At 39.3% G+C, this 23,604-nt stretch overlaps 2 protein-coding genes and 1 pseudogene across 5 annotated transcripts in view; 2 read left to right on the top strand and 1 right to left on the bottom strand.

The window, feature by feature from the left end:
• On the top strand, nucleotides 1-20,693 carry LOC306866048 (galactosylgalactosylxylosylprotein 3-beta-glucuronosyltransferase 1-like). The gene is made up of 5 exons (XM_079411013.1): nucleotides 1-270; nucleotides 14,896-15,407; nucleotides 15,478-15,774; nucleotides 15,876-15,956; nucleotides 20,236-20,693. The coding sequence occupies exons 1-5, from the start codon at nucleotides 159-161 to the stop codon at nucleotides 20,377-20,379; spliced, it is 1,146 nt and encodes a 381-aa protein (XP_079267139.1). The 5' UTR covers nucleotides 1-158; the 3' UTR covers nucleotides 20,380-20,693.
• The window catches only part of ei24 (EI24 autophagy associated transmembrane protein), a 7,917-nt gene continuing 4,470 nt past the window's right edge, over nucleotides 20,158-23,604 (top strand). Inside the window, exon 1 of one of the 3 annotated variants that reach the window (XM_079411016.1) lies at nucleotides 20,158-20,328. Coding sequence is in view for 1 of the 3 variants with exons in the window: in XM_079411014.1 (XP_079267140.1) it covers nucleotides 23,305-23,309 (5 nt within the window). In the remaining 2 variants the exon portion in view is untranslated. Of the gene's footprint in view, nucleotides 20,329-23,197; nucleotides 23,310-23,604 lie in introns of those variants that run through there. The other 2 variants (XM_079411015.1, XM_079411014.1) reach the window with 2 other exon arrangements.
• LOC306865885 (beta-galactosidase-1-like protein 2) lies at nucleotides 21,432-23,306 on the bottom strand (annotated as a pseudogene). The gene is made up of 6 exons: nucleotides 23,293-23,306; nucleotides 22,647-22,743; nucleotides 21,952-22,060; nucleotides 21,779-21,871; nucleotides 21,628-21,708; nucleotides 21,432-21,449 (listed from the first exon to the last, which is right to left on the bottom strand). The product of its transcript is annotated as a beta-galactosidase-1-like protein 2 (transcript).

Here is a 23,604-nt window from a genome sequence, read left to right on the forward strand (position 1 = left end):
TTGCGCATTCACGTAATTTTGTGCAGATAAGTTGTAATATAAGTTTATATTGTCTTCGTCTGATTAATTTCCTATATCATTGAGCGAGTTAAATAACTACCGGTAACCACTAGTAAAATTTTTAAAAATTATTTATTTATTTCTTCCACCGATAAGGCATGCCGAAAAGAAAGGACGTCCTGGCACTCTTTTTTATTTTGTTACCGTGGACTTTATTGATCACATTTTGGCACCAGAGCGCTGACAACTCCTTGATTCCAGCTCCTAAAGGTAAATATTAAGATCATTCTTACCTTTTAAAATGCTACAAGAGAATTTATGCATTTAGCGAAATGCTATTTAGCCTAGTTTTTGTGCATCCTGTTGCGCTATATCTATCTATATACATACATACATACATACATATATATATATATATATATATATATATATACATACATGCATACATGCATACATACATACATACGTATATACGTATATATGTATATATATATATGTATATATGTATGTATGGATGGATGGAAGGTTTTTCCGGACTATTGTAAGAATCCACCCGCTAGTCCAAATAGTGGAATCCAGCGGTCTGGTCGAATGTTTAATGCAAAGGTTCCCAACCTTTTTTTTCAGGGGACCCCTATTTTCACATTACATTTTTTTTCACCGACCTCCCCCCCCAAAAAATATATCATTAAATAAACAAAAAATATTGGTTGGATGACACGTTAACGAACATGTATGACATTAACATAAAATTTTGACAAAGTTTTAAAATGATAAACCTTACATTTCATACTTAACCATTTATAAGAAAAGAGTCGAATCAAAATGATGAATGATTATAGGTGATTAGGTTTTATCCGATTTTTAGAACATAGGTAATTTTCATCAACCGGTTAAAATGTACAACTATGTGCATAATTTTTTTTTTTTCAGATTTTTGCGTTGATTTTAACAATAACGGGAGACAGGCCAAAGTGGGCAAAGATAAAAATCGTTGTCACTTATTTTATCTTTCTTATTAAAAACTAAGAACAAAGATACACATTACTAATACATAAATGAATCAAACAGTGCTTTATTTCCAGGTACAATAGGTGTATTTATTTACCTGAGTGAGTTTCTTTCTTCTGATGAACATAAATGCTATTGTGAAGAACGTGGAGAACCAAACAGTTGCTGCTCCTCAGTGACTTCCATAGGATTTTTTCCTTTTATCAAATTCAATGTGGACCAGCAACTGTTTGATTCAACGCTATCTCACTGCAATTCGTACGTATTTTACGAGGTGGCTAATTCGTACGAATGCATACGACCTCACTTGTACGATTTGTCTAAACCCCAGTGACGGGCAGGTTTAGAGGCGGGGTTAGGTGTAGGTCATTCGTACAAATTCATACGAATTGGCAACTCGTAAAATACGTACGATTAAGCAAAAATCGTATGAATTTGTACGAGTGAGGTCGTACGAATTAGCCACCTCGTAAAATCTGCTTTGATCAGTGCAGATAATCGGTAAAGGCTCCGCTAAAGGCAGCTGCCAATCAGTTTCGTGCCTGTGTGAACGAACAGAAAACCTTCCTGGAACAATACATTATAAGTATTGTTCCAGGAATACTTCCTTTTAGGGGAAGTCGTGGCCTAATGGTTAGAGATGGTCGGACTCGTAATCGAAAGGTTGCGGGTTCGAGTCCCCGGCCGGGTGGGATTGTAGGTGGGGGGAGTGAATGTACAGCGCTCTCTCCACCCTCAATAACACGACTGAGGCCCTTGAGCAAGGCACCGAACCCCCAATTGCTCCCCGGGCGTGCAGCATGGCTGCCCACTGCTCCGTGTGTGCGTGTGTGCGCGTGTGTGCGTGTGTGCGCGTGCGCGCATTTGTTCACTACTCACTGCTGTGTGTGTGTGCACTTGGATGGGTTAAACGCAGAGCACCAATTTCGAGTATGGGTCACCATACTTGACAATATGTCACGACTTTTACTTTTATAATTATTATAAAATATTCTCGACATCACTCACTGTTTCTCTCATTTGATGCAAATCAGTGCACTTACTGCATCGATGCGGCGTGGCATGGAGGCAATCAGCCTGTGGCACTGCACAGGTGTAATGGAAGCCCAGGTTGCTTTGATAGCGGCCTTCAGGTCATCGGCATCAGGTCTGGTGTCTCTCATCTTCCTCTTGATAATACCCCATAGAGGTCAGGTGAGTTTGCTGGCCAATCAAGCTCAGTAACACCATGGTCATTGAACCAGCTTTTGGTACCTTTGGCAGTGTGGGCAGGTGCCAAGTCCTGCTGGAAAATGAAATCGGCATCTCCATAAAGCTTGTCAGCAGAAGGAAGCAGGAAGTACTCTAGAATTTCCTGGTAGATGGCTGCGTTGATTGTGGACTTAAGAAAACACAGTGGACCAACACCAGCAGATGACATGGCAGTTCAAATCATCACTGACTGTGGAAACTTCACAATAGACTTCAAGCAACATGGATTCTGTGCCTCTCCACTCTTCCTCCAGACTCTGGGACCTTGATTTCCAAATGAAATGCAAAATTTACTTTCATCTGAAAAGAGGCATTTGGACCACTGAGCAACAGTCCCGTTCTTTTTCTCCACAGCCCATAAGACTGGTTCTGACGTTGTCTCTAGTTCAGAAGTGGCTTGGTAGCCCTTTTCCTGAAGAAAACACATTCTACAAACCCTTTTTTTTTTTTTTTTTTTTTTCCTGGAGTGAGAAAAATAATGAAGTAAACAAGGATTTTAAACTCCGTTTTCATTTCAATATACACATTTACATTAAATATTCCATTCTCATTAATGGAGAAGCATTGAAATTACAAAATCATTACGCAGAAGTTAAACCACATATGATTTTAGATATATTTGCAGTGGATACGCTAGATCACTTAAACCTGTGGCATGATCTGTTTTAATGACAGCGAGGAGTGTTATAATAATTCATATTTAAACTTAACTGCAGATCTCATGTTATGAGTTTTTTTTTAAGCGAGAACAATGATCAATGATGTACACTTGCTTCTATATTATGGCGGAGACTGCTGGATGACAATACACTCTTAGAAGAAAAGGTTCTATCAGGCGCTACATATTTGGAATCCCTAAAAGGTTCTATATAGAACCCTTTAGAGGTTCCCATCATGGGATCATTCTTTGGATTTAATTTTTTTTGTTTTAATTAAATTAAGGCTTATACAGCTCATATAACTCATTTATCACTAGAAAAACTGAAATATCCATAAGCATAATATATCAAGGTTTCGTGTGATCATTTAAGACATTTTTAATAGTGAAGTGACATACGGCCAAGTATGGTGACCCATACTTGGAATTCGTGCTCTGCATTTAACCCATCCATAGTGCACACACACAGCAGTGAGCACACACACACACACACACACCCGGAGCAGTGGGCAGCCATTTATGCTGCGTCGCCCGGGGAGCAGTTGGGGTTTCGGTGCCTTGCTGTGGCAAGCAATATATAACACAGCAATTCATAGTGCAACAGTTACAGAGATTAACATACATCCATGTTTATTTATTCTTACTTTTAAAAATAATTTTTACCTAATAAAAATTAATAGCGCACTCCATTTTAGAATTTTTTTTTCAACCCCCTCCACCTTACTCACCCATCCAACATGTCAGGAAACCACAAAAAAAAAAAAAAACTATTGAACGGGAAGTTAACTTGCAAAAAAAATATTATTTTTTAAATGCATAAGTAAAGTTAGACTGTGAAAAGTTTGTCATCAAATAGTACCGGTATATTAATGACACTCTTATTTTGCATCTCACCACCAGGTCATTACCCTTTAGCTTAAATGTCAAGTATTTAGTCCACAATCTCCTATAAACCTACAAACCAAGTAGTATGACTTTCTTTTTTTCTTTTTTTTGTATGCTGCAACTTTCCCCAATTCTGTAGCCCATGAAAGATGGTGAACCACATGTTTCTGAAAAGGGAGCTAAACGACTAACTATAGTATTGTTTTTAAATTTATAAGCATTAAATATTAATTTTACATTCAGACAAGCATTTAAACAACAAAAACAAAGGACCCACGACAATTTCAGCACTGGGAAGGGCTAAATAGTGCTGATTGAAATGAACTGAGTGATGGCTTTTGGATGCTCCATACTGAACAAAAAGTAGACCGCAAACAGATACTTCTGGCATCTCTGTGTTATTGGTCAGTGACGCATCCATTTTGATGCTAACTCTCCTTGCGATGATTAGGCTTGACATCCTAAGATGGGGATACAAGTCAGAGAAACATTTATTAGATCTATGAGAGTACAGTGCAACAGGAAAAAGAAAGGAGTCCCAATTAAATCAAATCTTAAAACTTACTTGAATTAGTTAGGTGTGGTGTTTTCATCTGTATGATGATGAGCAAACAAGTAATGCTGGTCTCCAGAGTCCAGACCTGCAGTGACGGTGTAAAATATTTATCAATCAATCATAAGAACCTGCATGATAAAAGGTGGAAAATGGAAAGTTATAAGTAACTTCAGATTAGCTGATTGAGTTTCAGTTGGTACTGTTGAGAAAAAGAAATGATGTACCTTTTTGTTATTGTTTTGCAGCAGGTTGGACTTCCACTTTTCAGCACTCTGATAAACTGATAATAAAGTGCTCTCTGAGTTAGATTAACATCTACAACAACCAAATACAGCGTGTTTAGAATAGAATTCTCTAGAACTTGCAATCATGTTAGTGCTGATTAAATAGAAGACTAGTACCTATTAATAAATAGCTCAAACTGTCCAGATTGCTATACACATGTATTTCTACCAGATCATTTTGTTGGTATAATAATAGGTTGATTCAGTGCCGATGTAAATTAAGTTTATTTTCTTTGGAATAAAGGTGTGTCAAAGTAAAATTGAAATAAAAGCACAAATGTAATTTATTATAGTATAATAAATATAATTTATTTATAAGTATAATAAATAGCCTAATGTGTAAATATACATAAAGCATAGTTTAGCCCAAAGAACCCTTTTGTGCCAAAAAGGGTTCTTTCTCCTTATATTGAAACTTTTTGGCATAAAGGGTTCTTTGGAGTTGAGTATAGAACCCTAGGGTTCTATATAGAACCCCAAAGAACCTTTTTGTTCTAAGAGTGTAGTTACTGTACAACCGCAGCTGCACGGAAGTGTTGATGGCGTCTCCACAACATTATGAAAATATCAATGTATTTGAAGGATACAACTTGAAGAAAACGCTAAGATTTACACATTTCCTTTTTAAAATACTTTGTCAGTGACGCGCGAGTTAGACAATTTTATTTAAACTGCAATAAATGGCTTACCTAGAAATAGCTAAAAGATGTTCACCATTTCAGCAAAACTACATAAATTTGATTTGAGTTGTTTAAAACCATTGAAATACTGTCAAAGAAAGAGGTCAAGTATATTCTAAAATAGGCTATTTATCTGAGAACTAAACAGTTTTGTTTTTATGGATATTTTGATATTCTAAAACATTCTTTGGCAATAAAAGTTAATGTGGCACAAATGGCATTTAGTCCGTATCTCATATTTCCTTAATGTCTTGTACCTTTTGACGGTGTTAAACATGGTGTCACATGGATGGGAATATGCATGATATGCAGATGAGGTTATGCATTGTAAAACGAGGCGTTGTAAGATCCATATATGGTGATTTCTGGAGATGCACGTACGCACAATCTTCCCCTGACTTGGATTTATAAAGGGATTTTTGCACATGTTCTGGCATAAGCATGCTTTTATAAATCTGAAAACTTTTGTGCGTACGCAAAATTGAGCGTAGCGTTCGTTCTGGCAGGTCACGTTAGTGATGCTCGCATCAGCTGATCCCCATCTACCTATAGGAATACAACGCCTATCTAAGCATCCATATATAAGGTTGTCAGTTTTATCAGCAGTTTTCACATTGCTCAATAGCAAATTAATTAAATTCAAGTTTATTTGTATAGCGCTTTTTACAATACAAATCGTTGCAAAGCAGCTCTACAGGAATTTAAATGTCCACAATATATTTATATATTGCAGAACCTTAATATGTTTAATTTATGGCAAAATTTGGTAATTCTGTATGTTGTCTGAGCATTGGCATCCTCTGAGGTCCTCTGAGGGGTTGGCATCATCTTTTCTCAGGTGTTCGGTCATCTCAGATCATTTAAGGGTTGGATCCAGACTGAAGCTTCTGTAATTCCTAGTTACCATGGGATGTTAATCCCGTGACAGAAACAGAGAAACAAATAGAGACATAATTAGCGTAGCTGCTGTTCCATCTAAGCCAAAATGATTTGTTCAACCCAAGCTAAAAAATAATAATAATGTACATTTGATCAGATATAACTGCAGTACAAGATAACATGCATTAAACATTTGTTATCGGTGTTCTATTGTGAATAAAATATTGGCTCATGTGATTTGAAATTCTTTTTCATTTTTATTCAAATTTAAAAAACGTCCCAACATTTCCGGAATTCGAGTTGTATAGTTTTATGAAACATGGTTTTATAATTTTGGAATTTGCAAGTACTGCTCACTTACAATTTTAGTAGTAGCAATGTGGTCACATTTAAAATATTAGCTCACAAATGTTAGGGCATTATATACAATTATGAAACTTTTTTTTTTTTTTTTTTGGAATTTGCAAGTACTCCTCACTCACATTTTTGTACACTTATTGATGTAGTGCACTCCAATGCCTTGTGTAACAGGTACAGAAAGTATTGTTCATGTGTATTTAGAATTACACAAAATGTTCAAATGTGTACCTGATATGCCTGTCTGTGTGTGTGCACCTGCCCCTTTAAATTTCTGACTGCAATGTTGAAACTAATTTCCTGTCTTTGCACCTCCTCTTCCCTTTCTGCATTGTCTCTGCATGGGAGAGGTGGGTTCCTAATGAGCTCTGATCAATCTAATTAAATCTTTTTCTTTTGAATTACTTTTGTACTTAAATTTGTCATTTGGATCATATCTGTGACATTATTTTACCTGTATATTTGATTATTTTCATATTTCCATCAAGTTTAATCAGTTTTCTGTCCGATGTGAACTTAAAACACAACGCAGATTACACCGGTTACACGTGGTGCCGTGACCATTTCGGATCTTCAGATCAGCGCTTCGCAGATCACCGTGGTTGCGTGACGGCTCGCCGGCTTCGCCGATCTCCTCTCCCGGGTTTCCTGGCCGCCATCACTCGCAGCGGCTTCGTGCTCACGGACGAGAAGGGCGTGTGTGTGAGACAAACAGCGCGTGACATCGCGGGTCAGTCTGTTTCAATTTAAAGGAACGGTAAAGAGTTTCTTTGACTTTCTGGTCAATTACTTTTCTCTCCGGGAAACCTTCTTCGTTGATGCGTGTTAATCGAGAGAGACTGTGTGACAAGGACCGCGGGACGCTTCAGTGCATTCGAGCATCGTATCCTTTATCTGAACAGTACATTTTGATTGACTGTTGATGCATTTTAAATTTGAAATGGTGACTAATTAACTTGGAAAATACTCAAGAAGTGAGACAAGAACATTTTCTTTGAACTATTCATCCTAATAATTGTCTGAGTTGGGTCTGATTTCAAATTTCCTGGGACTTGTATGAAATATATATGAACATTTGTGAATCAGTTAAGGTGTTGCTGTTTCAGGCATATTAATTTGTAGTAATTGTTCATATTTTCTGTGTTTACTTTGCTTTTGAGACATGTTTGAGGATATTGGTGATGATGATTTCAGCCCTACAAAACAATCTAATGTAACTTTTCCAATGAGCAGGGGCGGTGGGCCTGAAATTTATCACAACAGAAGGATGTCTGAAGTTAAATCTCATTGTTATGGGAGAGGGAGAGCATTAGCTAATGTGGGTCTTGACTATATGCACACAGTTGATTCAGCGATCGGTGCTTCTGTAGGTCCAACGGCTAGCTCCACCCCAGTCACACGCCCAGATACCGAACATGTCATTTCTTCCGAGACATTAGGGAGCATAATTTCAGATTTGGCTCAGAAAATAGGGCAGAGTATTTCAGCCAGCCTTAATGTTGCGCACCAGCCCAGCCCAGTACAGCCTAATCCTCCTTGCCAGTCTCAGCACTCCAGTGAGTATGTTGATGCTTCTAGTCTGAAGGTGATAGTTCAGCAAGAATCAACACCTCCGCCATTCTTCAGGGGCGATAAGAGTGATTCTTTTACTGTCCATGAATGGGAGGATATGATGTGCGGTTATTTAACCAGAATGAAATGCAAACCGCAAACTGATGTTTTTGATCTCATCATGAGCAGACTGGCTGGAAAAGCGAGAGATGTTGTCAAGGTGTCTCTACGAAGCCGCCCTGAACTGAATGCCAGTGAACTTCCAAGTGCAGTGTTTGACATACTGAAACGCAACTTCAGCGAGTTGGCTTACTCTAATATGCCTATGGCTGACTTCTATAATACCGTCCCAAGATCAGATGAAAGTCCCATGGATTACTGGATACGTCTTAACAAGGCCATAGATGTTGCTGATGAGTGCTTGCGCAGACGTAATAAGAGTGTCGAGGATCCCGCTGCAGAAGCTGTCATGATGTTCATTTCACATTGTCCAGACCCAAGTCTTGCTATGTCTTTTCAGTTTAAACCAGCTGAGAAATGGAGCGCCGCTGAGGTCCAGGAGCGGTTGGATAGCCATCAGAGGGATCTAAAGAGAATTTCATCGAGGACACAGAACATGATGTCTTTGTCTGCTTGCAACCAGTGCACTGTTACGGCATGCCCCAATTCTGTGTCCAGTTCTCCTCAGCAGCCTGCTTCTATGCCAGCCCAGTCTCTGCCTCCTGTAAGTCATCTTAATCCTAATGCTGTTCCATTCTCTCCAGACACCAGTCTTCAACACATGGTTGGCATGATGGATAGAGTCCTGTCATTGTGCACTGCCTCTTTGACTTCACCCAGTCAGGTTCATGCAGACAAAACTTCAAACTTCAAGACCAACTTAGGCTCTGCATGTAGGGTCTGTAGATCCAAGGACCATACTACGTACTCCCATTGTAGACGTCACAGGCTGTGTCGTCACTGTCTCAGTCCTGGCCACTTTAAGAGTGACTGTCCCAAAGCAGCATGCCCTGCGACTCCCTCAGATACTGCTCAGTTAAACTGAATAGCCCATGTGATGAGAGGGGTAGCATGGGCAATTTCAATGAAACTTCCCTCACAGAAGCAGCAGATATACAAAATGTTTTAGTGAACAGCTGCAAGTCATTGCCTGAAGACAAAACTGTTTTATATGTGGGGTCTCAGAGAATTGATGGGGCAAGTGAGTTGTTTTATGTTCCTGTGACAGTTAGTGGCCGTTACACATTAAAGGGGTTACTGGATTCTGGTAGTATGTCTTGCACGCTTAGTGAAGAGTGTGAGTCCAAGCTGCAAGCTGATGGTATTCTTCCACATCCTCAAGCAATTCCAAGTAATGTAATCCTGGTTGGCTGTGGTGGCCTTACAATTCAGCCAAAGTGTACATACGACTTGGAGATTGAAGTCTATGGATTTAAGTTTGTCGTTCCGACTCTTGTAGTGCCTGGACAAAGAGACGAGTTCATAATTGGAAGCAATGTGATCAAGTGCATTCTACAGAAGATGAAATCTCATGACAAGTACTGGGAACTTGTTTCCTGTAGTAACCGTAATCCTGAGTGTGAGCAATTCCTCGAGCTTCTGAGCTGCATCTCCCGATGGCCTGGCCCTCAGCAGCCTGATAAACTTGGTACTGTGAAACTCTGTCAGGCGGTCACTCTGCTTCCCAGACATGAGTATCTTGTTTGGGGGAAATTGCCCACAAACGTCCCTGTTTCCCCCGGAAGCACTGTGATTGTTGAGCCAACCACTGCACGTTCAGCACCTAAAAACATTCTTGTTGGACGAGTAGTAACACCTATGTGGGGTGATCGATGGGTGCCAATGAAGATATTGAACCCTAATCCAACATCAGTGACACTTCGCCGCAACTCTAAACTGGCTGACGTTTCTCCCTGTCAAGCTGTCGAAGACCTCGCTGTCACGCAGGGATTGAGTAGAACCCATCGTGACCTAGCTAATTCAGATCCCCTTCAAACTGCCTCGCCCGCTGATCCCGTGCAGTTGCTGAAAGACTATGGTCTGAAGGACGTCGACATTGATGGATGTGAAGTTCCCGAGATGTGGAAGAGAAAACTTGCAGCTCTCATTGTGTCTTACCACGATGTTTTCTCCAAGGATAAACTGGATTGTGGAGAGGCAAAGGATTTTGTGCACAGGATACATCTTTATGACGAGCGCCCATTCCGTCTTCCCTATCGCCGCATCCCTCCTGCCCACTACCAAAATCTGAGAGAAGTGTTGTCAGAGATGGAGGAGAAAGGCATAATCAGCAAGTCTGTCAGTGAGTACGCATCGCCTTTAGTGATGGTCTGGAAAAAAGATGGTAATCTGAGGGTTTGTACTGATTTCCGCTGGCTCAATGCTAAAACAGTCAAAGATGCCCACCCTTTACCACATCAAGCAGACTGTCTTGCAGCCTTAGGAGGTAATGCCTTTTTCAGCACCATGGACTTAACTTCAGGATTTTACAACATCCCACTCCATGAGTCTGACCGACGATACACTGCTTTCACAACACCAATGGGGTTATACGAGTATAATCGTCTCCCTCAGGGCCTTTGCAATAGCCCCGCGTCTTTTATGCGCATGATGCTCAGTATTTTCGGTGACCTTAACTTTTCCAGTCTTCTCTGTTACCTTGACGACTTGTTGGTCTTCGCTCCATCTGAACAGGAGGCATTGAGGCGCTTGGAGATAGTGTTTACTCGATTGAGATCCAGCAACCTGAAGCTTGCTCCTAAAAAGTGTCACTTTCTGAGGAAATCTGTAAAGTTTCTGGGCCATGTGATAGATGGTACTGGTGTTTCAGTTGATGAGGAGAAAGTGAAAGTCATCTCTGCTTTTCGAAAGGAGGATCTAATGAAGGAAGATGGAACCACGCCTTCGAAGAAAAAACTCAGATCATTTCTCGGTATGGTCCTGTACTATCAAGCCTTTATTCCGATTTGTTCTCGTATCGCCAGACCCTTATTCAATCTGACGGCTGGCCTGAAACGTTCAGTGAAAGGTGCTGGTAGTCGTAAGAGAGCAGGTACTTTTAGGGAGTTGACATCTCAGGACTGGACCCCGGACTGTGACTTGGCCTTTGAAGAACTCAAAAGGGCCCTTGTCGATAGTGTGGTGCTGGCTCATCCAGATTTTGAACGTCCATTCCTGCTCTGTACTGACGCTTCATTAGACGGCTTAGGCGCCGTACTCTCTCAGATACCTGCTGGTGAAGACAAGGCGAGACCAATAGCGTTTGCTAGCAAGGCATTGAACCGCAGTCAAAGAAAATATCCTGCACACAGATTAGAATTCTTGGCTCTTAAGTGGGCTGTGTGTGACAAGTTCAGTCACTGGCTTAAAGGCCATGAGTTCACCGTGTGGACGGATAATAATCCGCTTACATACATTATGACCAAGCCGAAATTGGATGCATGTGAGCAGCGCTGGGTCTCGAAACTTGCTCCATACTCTTTTAAGATCAAATATGTTCCTGGGAAACTCAACGTGGTGGCAGACGCGCTCAGTAGGGATCCATTTGTCTGGCCAGTAAGTCAGCGGCTTCTGTCAGAGCCCTATTCTGAACTGTTGAGACAAGTACACAGTGTTGAGGATGGAAGTGTGCAAGAAGTGTTCCGACTTACCTGCCAACCACAAACATTAAGATCAGGTCCACTTGATGCTGGGCTGCATACATCATTGTCTGCCGATGACGTGTCCTCAGTTCTGTCCTCCTGTGATGAATGGGAAGCAGGAACTGAATGTAGAGCAGCATCATTCACAGAACATCTTAACTCTTTGATCAGCGGTGACGAAGTGTTTCATTCCCTTTCCCTGTCCGACTTACGAGAACATCAGCACAAAGACCCAGTCATTGCCAGAGTGTGTTATTATGTTGATAGAAGGCGAAGACCATCAAGACGTGAACGTACCAATGAAAACCTGTATGTGTTGCGGTTTCTGAAGCAGTGGGACAAACTTTCAGTGCTCAATGGAATCCTGTACAGAGCTATTAAAGACCCGCTCACCAAGCACAAGAGATTTCAGTTCATTTTGCCCGAATCCTTGAGATGTCAAGCACTTTCTGGCGTTCATGACCTGGCTGGTCATCAAGGGCAGCCACGCACTTTGTCTTTGGCCCGTCAGAGGTTTTTCTGGCTTGATATGGAGCGTGATGTGAGTGATTATGTGAAGAAGTGTCCCAGGTGTGTCTTCAGCAAAACTCCAGAGCCTGCAGCAAGAGCCGTCTTGGAGAGTATTAAAACCACAGCCCCTCTGGAGCTTGTTTGCATCGACTATTGGTCTGCTGAGGATCGCCACAACAAATCTGTGGATGTTTTAGTGATCACAGATCACTTCACAAAGCTGGCACATGCATTTCCGTGTCAAGACCAAACAGCAAAAACGGTAGCCAAGAAATTGTGGGATGGCTTCTTCTGTGTCTATGGATTTCCCCAACGCATCCATTCTGACCAGGGGGCTTCATTTGAGAGTGATCTGATCGCTGAGCTTCTCGAACTGGCTGGCGTTGAAAAGTCTAGAACTACTCCCTACCACCCAATGGGGAACGGTGGTACCGAAAGATTCAACAGGACATTAGGTAACATGCTGAGGTCCCTTCCACCTAGACCTAAGCAGAAGTGGCCGCAGTTGGTACAGACCATGACGTTTGTGTACAACTGTACAGCACACGAAACAACAGGCTTTGCTCCATTTTACTTAATGTTTGGCAGAGTGCCAAGGTTGCCAGTTGACCTTATGTTCCAGAGTGTTCTGCGGGACGTGTCAGTTTGTGACTACGACCAGTATGTTAAATCGCTCATCAGTGACCTCCAGTCTGCTATGTCAGTGGCGCAGGAGAATTCTGTTCAAGAACAAAAACACCAGTCCAACCAGTACAACAAAAGAGTTAAAGGCCTTCCTCTAGCCATTGGTGACCAGGTGCTTGTGGCTAACAAGGGTTGTAGAGGGAAGCGGAAACTTGCTGACAGATGGGAGCCTGTTGTATACACTGTCGTTGCCTCAAAGCCTTCCATACATGTGTATAGGATCTGTGACAGAGCTGGTAATGAGCGAACAGTACATCGCAATCTTCTTTTGCAAGTGAACTTTCTCCCTTTGCCTGATGCAGACTCTGATAGTTCTGGACAAGAGGATGCTGGAACACTTACCTGCAGCGTCCCTTCGCAGTCTGATCCAACACGCTCTGGTGGTCTAACTGCCCAGGCCCACAGAGATGCTTGCTCCAACACTGCGGAGATTGAGCCAGCAGATGATGAGCGGAATGGGGCTGAGGAACTCCTGCAGGCAGACTCTATGTCTAACATCTCCAATGTAGCTACATGTGATGATGACCGCACTGCTTCATGGGTGCATTCTCAGTTGCCCTGCCAACAGGAGCCAAATCCTCCTCTTACTGTGCCTGTGGCTGATGACAATACTGTGGCTGGTGCTGGTGCTGATCCTTCTCCCCAAAATCCTGTCTATGGCAGTATACCTGTAATGCAAGGTCCTGTAGCTGATTTAAATACAGCCGATCGTTACTCTACCAGGTTTGGGAGAGTTATCAAACCAGTATGTAGACTTATTGAATCTATGGTTCAACTTGAAACCCTGTTTGGTTTGGATTCTAGGTCAACTGTAATTCATGTTTAACTTTAAACTGTGACTCGAAGTACATGCAGTTTTCGGAACTTGCTTTTTAGTTTTTTTTCTTTTTCAAAGTGAAACTTGCCTTAATTGAGTATGTGGTCTAAGTGTACGAGGTGTAATGGGCACCTTGATAAAGTCTATAGAATGTGATGAAATTTGGCCAATTTCAAAACATTTTTATCCTTTCATTGGGTGGCTTTTGATGCTGACTGTCTTCACTGATTGTTTAGAGTGTGGACCATGTAATTCTTATGACCAGTGTACAGAGGTTTTCCTGTGTTCTCACAATTTTGTGTTATTCTAGGGGGGTGAATGTAACAGGTACAGAAAGTATTGTTCATGTGTATTTAGAATTACACAAAATGTTCAAATGTGTACCTGATATGCCTGTCTGTGTGTGTGCACCTGCCCCTTTAAATTTCTGACTGCAATGTTGAAACTAATTTCCTGTCTTTGCACCTCCTCTTCCCTTTCTGCATTGTCTCTGCATGGGAGAGGTGGGTTCCTAATGAGCTCTGATCAATCTAATTAAATCTTTTTCTTTTGAATTACTTTTGTACTTAAATTTGTCATTTGGATCATATCTGTGACATTATTTTACCTGTATATTTGATTATTTTCATATTTCCATCAAGTTTAATCAGTTTTCTGTCCGATGTGAACTTAAAACACAACGCAGATTACACCGGTTACACTTGCACGTCAATACAGAATGCTACTTTTGTGCAATAATGGCAAGTGCTGTGTATTATGACACAGCACCACAATGCTGGATGCACCACAAAAATAAGTAAACCTAAAAGTTCTTAATATCCAATATGCACACAAACCAATATGGTACAGATATATTCTGATACATCCTGGCCAAATTTGCCCATTGGCCTCTGATTGGGTTCATCACTCCTCTCCACCAATAAGCTGGTGTGTGGTGGGCGTTCTGCACAACATGGCTGCAGTCACATCATCCAGGTGGATGCTGCACACTGGTGGTGGTGGAGGAAATTCCCCCTTCCATGTAAAGCGCTTTGAGTACCCAGAAAAGCACTGTATAAATGTAACTATTATATTGTTTGTCCCTGCTCTAAACTCTTGCAGAATTATTATTTTTTTTTTTTTGATGGACAGATAACACAACTAGGGACAGTAAAGCTTACCAAAGAGGCTTTCGACTTCATGAGTCCTGCGTCACAGAGAACAAGCACATCACTAAGGCCAACCGGATGAAGTACATCCACCAGCGACCTCCACCCTGGTCTGACACACTGCCAACTCTTCACGTAATAACTCCAACCTACAGTAGACCCGTCCAGAAGGCAGAGTTGACCCGCCTCACTAACACCTTCCTACACGTCCCCAACCTTCACTGGCTGGTGGTGGAGGACTCAGCGCAGAAGACGGCACTGATGTCCAGACTGCTGGAGAACACAGGACTGAATTACACTCACTTGAATGTAGAGACGCCTGAGAATCTCAAGACACAAAAGAAGCCCAGAAATGTACATATCCCACGAGGCACCATGCAGAGGAACCTGGCTCTCCGCTGGCTCAGGGAGAACATCAACCCAAACTCCAGTCATAAAGGAGTCGTGTATTTTGCAGATGATGACAATGCTTACAGCTTGGAGCTGTTTGAGGAGGTACGGTACATTTGGTCCACCCTTCATACTGTTCTTACGCTTAACCGATTCCATCTTCCTCATACCTCAGATGCGTTGGACTCATAAAGCCTCAGTCTGGCCGGTCGCCTTCGTCGGAGGTCTCCGGTACGAATCGCCCAAAATCAACTCTCAAGGCAAAGTGTTCGGCTGGAGGACAGTGTTTGATCCTCGTCGACCTTTCGCCATTGACATGGCCGGGTTTGCCGTGAACCTTCAGCTCATCCTCAGCAAACCTCAAGCCAACTTTAAGTTTAAAGGGGTAAAAGGTGGATACCAGGAAAGTAGTCTGCTACAGGATCTGGTCACCCTCAGTGACCTGGAACCCAAAGCCGCTAACTGCACAAAGGTCAGTCGTGAATGTGAATCTTCATACCCTGGCTGAAAATCAAAAGGCTTGTCAATGCAAACAGAAAAATGTGTTCTTCGTCTTTTTTTTTTTTTTTTCAGATACTGGTTTGGCACACCCGGACAGAAAGACCCTTGCTTGTGAATGAAGGAAAAAAGGGATTCACGAATGGCAGCTTGGAAGTATGATGAACTGCTTTCGTGCTGTTTTTGAAGTTGAACAAAAATAATAAAACATTGTTTACAGCATTGAATGTAAACAATCAGAGAAACACTGAAGTTTTTGACTTAAGGCTGAAATACACTACACGACTTTTGCCCAGATTTTTGCAGTTTGGAGTCGACGCATGTTGAAAGTTGCAGCCAGTCTACAGATCCTACAGACTGTACTAATTTACAGTTAAATAATGTCATTGTCTTATAATGGCAAAATGCCAAAGTACATATTACTTTCAAACTATCATTAAAAACACAGGTGGTAAAGAGGGAGCCACATGATGAATCAAAGTTCAAGTAGCTTTTCCACAAGCTGAGAATATTAATAATTAAAAGGTGCACAGTTTCATCCACAAAAATACAAAACACCATCATGGTAACACATGAGACTTGAATAATGCAATAAACATTTAACAACATGAGACGTAACATACGTAAAGCCCTAATGTATATAACTGATGATAAAAAAACCTAAGCATTTTTTTTTAAATGAAAAACAATCAATAGTCACACAAGGAACAATTTTCCACAAAATTATAAGATGCTCTTTTTGACTTGATTTTTACTTTCAAAAACTGTGTATTTAAGAGTATTTTACATTAAATGTTCCATTAGATCTATTATAATTTTTCACCATATCTGATAACCATTTAAAATTACAAGCAGTTTCTTACAGTGTGGCTTTTACAGAAAATCACATGGTGTATAATGGGCACAGACTCTTTAGGCATCTGCTCAAAATTCTGTGTAAAAATGCAGTACTGCATATTTAATGTGATCTTCACTCATTTAGTGTATGATGTCCTGTGTTTTCTGAAACCATTTACAGAGTTGTCAAAGATTATAATGCAGCGTTTTAAAATTTGTCCAGATTTTAAGAGTTGTGCAGTGTATTCCAGAGTTAAGACACTCTCACTGAAGAGCAATTCTCAGTTAAAAAAGGATTTTAATGAAATTCCCATAGTGATTTATTCCAGAAAATGCTCTGGAAAACGCTGATTCTAAAAAGTTTACAAAGCTGATTTGAGTTGAAGTTTTGATACTGGATGGAAATAGTATTTGATGAAAGCTTGATTGCTAGGTGGATGTCACATGATCGCAAAATCATATTCTGACCATGGATATGATTTAAAAAAAACTGTTTTATTGTCTGCCAGATGAAATTTAGGCCGAAGTCTGATTGTTTAAAAAGATCCTTCCTGATTTGAACTGTACAGTATGAGTTATTTATGCATGTAGCGCAAACAATGCTACAAGTTCAATTTTACAGCTAAGTTTTCTATATAAAATCTTTCTCAGTGTTTGCAAAAAGGGAAAACAACACGGTAACGCTTGATCTATTATGCACTCATGTAAACAATTGGCTGCCTGTGGAAATTACTGCAAGAAAAATCAGTAACTTCCTGTTGCCTACATGGCCAGTGCAACATTTGTTTTCATATAAAAAAATTGCACTAATATGATCAATTACAGCCAGTAAACGGCATGAGACAATCAAAAACACAAATCTACCTTGTGTCTTGCTAATAAATAAAGCTGTCATTCAAACATATACCCTCAGCTGAGTTCTAATAGGCAGTCCATCTCAACATACTCATTTTCCATTTGAACACAAATTTAACAAAATTACACAGTCCCCAGTTTTAGAAATATCATGGAATGCAAAGCCATGCTATTAATACAAATGTGCTATTAATGCTTTAACAATCCAACAGTGACATACAACTTCTTTCATTTAATTTTTGTTCAGGCACTTTGATATTGTTTATGTATTTGATAGTACAGTCCTGTGTCTTTAGCCTTATGTTGATTTACATAAAACATTTGAATTTTGTTCATTAAATGTCAACTGTCATTCCCAGATCAGGAGAATCTTCAAACTGGATGTTAAAATCCGCTTCTGTTTCTTCAAATACAATCACCTGTTGAATAAAAGAAAATCACATCTTTCAGAACTTGCCTTCATTTGTTAATGGTCAGAATTTGTTGATTTGTTGCCATGGAAACAAATTTCACCATTAAAATTCCAAATTTTATTCAAGATTCTAAATATTACAACATTGGTTCAACACACTGACCTATATCCATTATAGATCAGTGGTTCAACATTGATTTTTGCAGTAATTCTTCAAACACAAATTTATATACAATTGTATATAGCATACATTTATATATGGAAATGAATATATAAACTGACCTGGTTCATTCCACTGTTGAGGAAGGGTCCTGGTAGAAACAGAGCTTGCTGTGGTCCAGCATCCCAGTACCGTCCGATGTGTTGGCCATTAATGAAGACAACACCCTTACTCCAACCCTGCATGGGGACATAATAATCAGTACAAAATTTCGAACTAAATTTTAAAGAATAGTTCACCCTAAAATTAAAATTTGCTGAAAATTTACCCTCAGGCCATTAAAGATGTAGATGAGTTTGTTTCTTCATTGGAATAGATTTGGAGAAATTTAGTGTTACATCACTTTCTCACCAATGGATCCTCTGCAGTGAATGGGTGCCGTCAGAATGAGATTCCAAACAGCTGATGATAACATGACTCTAGTCCACCAATTAACACGTAAACCAAAAAGCAGCATATTGCAATAACCAAATTCATCATTAAGATGTTTTAAATTTCAAGCTATTGCTTTTGAGTAAAATACCAAAAGCAAACACCATTTCTAAGTGAAAACAGTCCAAAACCAAACAAATACGTTGGTGGATTTTGATGAGAGATGACAACAGGGGATGAATGTTTTCACTGGAGGAAGTGTTATGGATTATAAATTCGTATTTTGGCCAGAAGCAATGGTTTAAAGTTAAAACATCTTGATGGATTTGTTTCTTACAAACTTGCAGCTGTTCATTTCACATGGACTGGAGTGGTGTGGATTATTGTGATGTTTTTATCAGCTGTTTGGACTCTCATTCTGATGGCACCCATTCACTGCAGAGCATCCATTGGTGAGCAAGTGATGTAATGCTAAATTTCTCCAAATCTGTTTTGATAAAGAAACGAACTCCTCTACATATTGAATGGTCTGAGGGTGAGTACATTTTCAGCAAATTTTCATATTTGGGCGAACTATTACTTAAAATCCTGGGAAGCTTGGTTTGTTAGGGTCGGACTTCCAAGGTGCCCTGTACAAGCTAAAATAAAAGCATTGATTACTAAGGTTTTTTTAAAAATATTTTCTGGCCTGTCACATAGTAAGATTTTACTTACCTGTCAATAAAGTCAGGAGCCATATCAAGGCTATATTGTGAAGTCGCTAAGAGGTGCATGATTTAATAAAATGTTCCCAACAATACCTGAAAACAGATTTTGAATAGGTTGATGATAGTTATAATGTTTCAGAGAAACAGTGACATCTTAAAACACAAAGCATTGAAGGTCATTAACTGTATCTTTGCGCTTGTTGTCCATGTCTTTACTGTAATGCACACGGCCACAGTTCTCCACCAGCAGACTCAAAGTGTGTTTCTCCTACGGATAATCAATAGTCAATTCATTTATTTGATCAAAAACGCAGTAAAAACAGTAATATTTTGAAATATTATAATTTAAAATAACCATTTTCTATTTGAATGTATTTTAAAATGTAATGTATTCCTGTGATAAAGCTGAATTTTCAGCATCATTTCTACAGTCTTCAGTGTCACATGATCCTTCACAAATCATTCTAATATGCTGACTTGCTTAAGTAACAATTTCAATATTGAAAACAGCTGTGCTGCTTATTTTTGTGGAAACCGTGATACTTTTTTTCAGGATTCTCTGGTTAAAGACTATAAATGTCTACATTTAAATTTTCTTTAATATTGAGAACAATTTTTAGAACTACATACTAGGCCTTAACACAAACCATAGCTTGTAACCAGAGCTTTGTAAGATGGGTTGGCCAATGCTCCATTCATGAAGCCAAAGTTTGTCCCTCCGTGGAACATGTACAAGTTGATGGACATCCCTCGTCTCAGTATCGCTCTTACCATGGCAACCAAGTCTATATTAGAAAGGAAATTTCACATCAGTGCTTTGGTCCTTTATGTTCATCATGTTAAAAGTCAATTTGCCAAGGGCTTTTTGAATAATTCATATAAATAAATAAAACTTTATTTAAATTAATAATAAAAATAGTATAATAAAACGAATAATTATTTTATTCATTTAAAATATGAATGATTTATTAGTTTTATTAATTTGTTTCCTTTTTTTATTATTGTGTCATGACACCACCTTACTCTCTGCAGGTAAACTATGGTGTAAACCGCCCCATCCATCAGCCCTTCCCGTCCAGAGCTCCATCACCAGCACAGGACTGTTGGGCTGTAGGCATGATTAAAGTAATGTTAAATGTTTCATATAACACTTTTATTTACAAAACAGACACTTAAAATATCTACCTGTACTGTTTCCAGATATTTGATATCATCATGATTCATTTTCTGTAGATTTAGAGTTTTTAAAGCTGTGATGGAGGAAAGAATATTTGAAAGCAATCACTTTTATTGTATATCTAATCTACTGTTCCAAAGTTTGGCATCAGTAATTTGTTTTATGTGTAAGGAATTAATACTTTTATTCACCAGTGATGCATTACGTTGATCAAAAGTGAAAAAAGGAAAGAAAACAAAGTATCACGATTTTTCCAAAATATTAAGCAGCACAACTGTTTTCAACATTGATAATAAAAAAATGTTTTTTAATAATCAAATCAGCATATTAGAATGATTTCTGAAGGATAATTTAACAATCAACCTAACACTCCTTTAAGTAACTGATAGGTGCGTAGGAAAAAAAAAGGTAACCCCCAAAAAAGGTCAAAACTTCAAACAAAAAAAGAATAAATCCTGCACGCTATTTGCGCTTTCAAATGTATCAAAATATTTATTAACTAACAACGTTTCGTTCCATGACCTTCGTGCAATACATAGACGCATCATTACCAATCAAAATCTATTATTATTATTATTATTAATCCTTATTCATGCGTTTATGGTATATGTATTTTTTTCTGTGCAAAGAGGCATGTCTAATGTATTACATCACTGATTTTGATTGGTAATGATGTTGTGGGATTATAAATTTAGGAATCCGTCTTCGATCTACTGAACCTATGTCCTTACATCACCTGAAATTCTAATGTGAAATGCATTGAACGACTCTGTTAATGTTTGTAGCAAGAGGTTCCTGCCAATTCCTGTTCTCTTATTGTAAGTCAAATGAGCCAGATGACGGAGACTCTCACCTTTTGTGTGTAATGGCTCTTGGTGCCCCTGCCCCAATCTTTGAGTAGTTATGCTGATTGGATTGGGTCTGGTTAAATGGGGCAGGTTGCTACACCTGAATACTTCATTTGCATGCTTTAAGGTCGTCACCCAGGTGCTTTGTCTCCATTCCTAAGCACTGTTCCCTAAATGTACATAAACTACAATGTAACACAGCCTCAGTTAGACTTCGATGACTGCAGCGACGCACAGAGTTCTCAGTAGAGAGTAACTTCTGCTTGAAAGATATCCCAACGTCTCCCGGTCTCTGCTTCGAGGTAAGTTTTGAAGGATCATTTAAAAATACTGACCTGAAGCTTGGTGTTACAGCAAATCATTTTTGAATTAATAGTTTAATTCTTATTTTGTTTGTACCTCCTTGGACGCACCATATTTTCGACCCTCATGGTCATCTGATGTTAGGAGAACTTCACTGATGCCTCTTTCTTGGAGAGCCTGGAAGAAACTGAATTAAAATAGAAAAAAAGCATGACATCTGAGTTTAGTATGTTCATTCATACTCTACCTCTTTGATAAATGACATGTAGTTTCCATCTGTTGCATGTGATCTATATTTATTCTCCACTTGAACGGCAATGATGGGCCCACCTTTCTTAAACTGACATCATATAAGGCCAACATCAGAGATCACTCAGAGTACGTTTATTAGCACTTGTTGTGTTTCAAAAAGAATAATACCTGGAAAGGAACCACTTTGGGAATTAGCTTATCGAAGTACACGTTTACAGCCGCTACAAATCCTGGGTAAGTGGTTCGCAGCATCATCTCTCTATCACGCAAAAGCCAGCTGTAGAGGGAAATGGTTTGTTTGTGGTGATAGAAACGGAACAATTTTCTCTTTCTGTGTGATGTTACACTTCACGTTGATAGTCCACTTTAGACTATCTGCTTGCAACTAACTGTCATTAGAATATTATGACTGGTAATTTAAGTGGTAGAAAATAACTGGTAGACTGGTAAATTAAGGTTAGTAGAAGAAGCTGATATGCACTTGTAAAGACTGCTTAGTAGAATGTCTGTCTGTTGGAGTACCATCTGTGAGCAAATGTTAAGCAGTCAGACTACTAATACTCTAATGACTGGTAGTTGGTGTGTAGTTGCATAGTAGTATGTCTAAAGTGGACTACCAAAAATCTTTTTACCCAGTGTGAAAACACACCGGATATCAAACTGTAGCTCTTTGTAACTTTTTTTTTTAAATTCCCCTCATGACCTGCATTACCACAAAGTGTGACACATCATTTTGGTTTCATCAAATGCTGTCTTTGCTTGCTGCCTCAGTTTTTAATCACATTTTCTCTGGAATTTGCTGGATAGGACTTAAGTTATGCTACAGAAGAGCTGTTTATATTTCATTCAGTGGAAGACATCACCTGGGCAGTCCTCCAAGGTCAAGGTCAGAGCCTAATGTACAGGCCTGGACGTAAAATTACCCAGAATCCCACCTCTGCAGCCAAGTGAAGGAAACTTCTGTGAAATGGATCGGCAAAAAAAATTAGATGCCTAAAAATAGAAGTCACAGAATTATAAATGAAGTATCCAATGAATAGCTAAAAAAAATATTTGTAAAGAAACACAGTAAATTATTTAGAAATTAATTCTTCACGTCTGAATTAAAGCATTTAACAAAATAAATACAAATTTAAATTATATAAATATTGAATGAATATCTTAAATACACTCTTAAAAATGAAGGTTCTTTATTGGCATCAATGGTTCCACAAAGAACCTTTACCATCCATGGAAACTTTTTATTCCACAAAAGGTTCTTTAGATTATTAAAATGTTCTTCATTTAGAAAAAAAGGTTCTTTTAAGAATGTTCACTGAAACAAACAGAAAGCGTCGCTTGGGTATCTGCGGTGTAGTTCAGTCAGTCAGCGGAGTCTAAAAACTACAAATCCCGTCATATATCAGACCGCTCCGCGCATGCGCAGCTGCACTGGCCTGATGCTGTTTTGTTGAGAGCTTGAGAAAAAGAGTGAAACTTCAAGGCTTCAGAAGAGGAGAAGATTTTAACCTAAATAGGCACATGAGGTACGATGTGCTGGATTGATATGTTGACGTGTTTCCTGTGGTTATAGGTGTCCGATAATATCTGTTAAAGTAGATGTTTGCTGTAGTTAGCTGCTCAGCTAATGATCTACTGGCTAAAGCAGCTGGTTTTGTTGTTTACTAGAGAACTGGTCCATCAAACTGCTTCTTGACAATGTCTTTTGATAAAAAAAATTATGATAATCTTATTTGGCCTGAAATATCATGCGGCCTTTCGGAGATATAGCGTTTTTTTTCTTTCTAAACCAAGCTTTAGTTCTGATCAAAATATCTTGCA

Source organism: Barbus barbus (genome assembly GCF_936440315.1).
Source record: "Barbus barbus genome assembly, chromosome: 47".
Taxonomy (NCBI): Eukaryota; Metazoa; Chordata; class Actinopteri; order Cypriniformes; family Cyprinidae; genus Barbus; species Barbus barbus.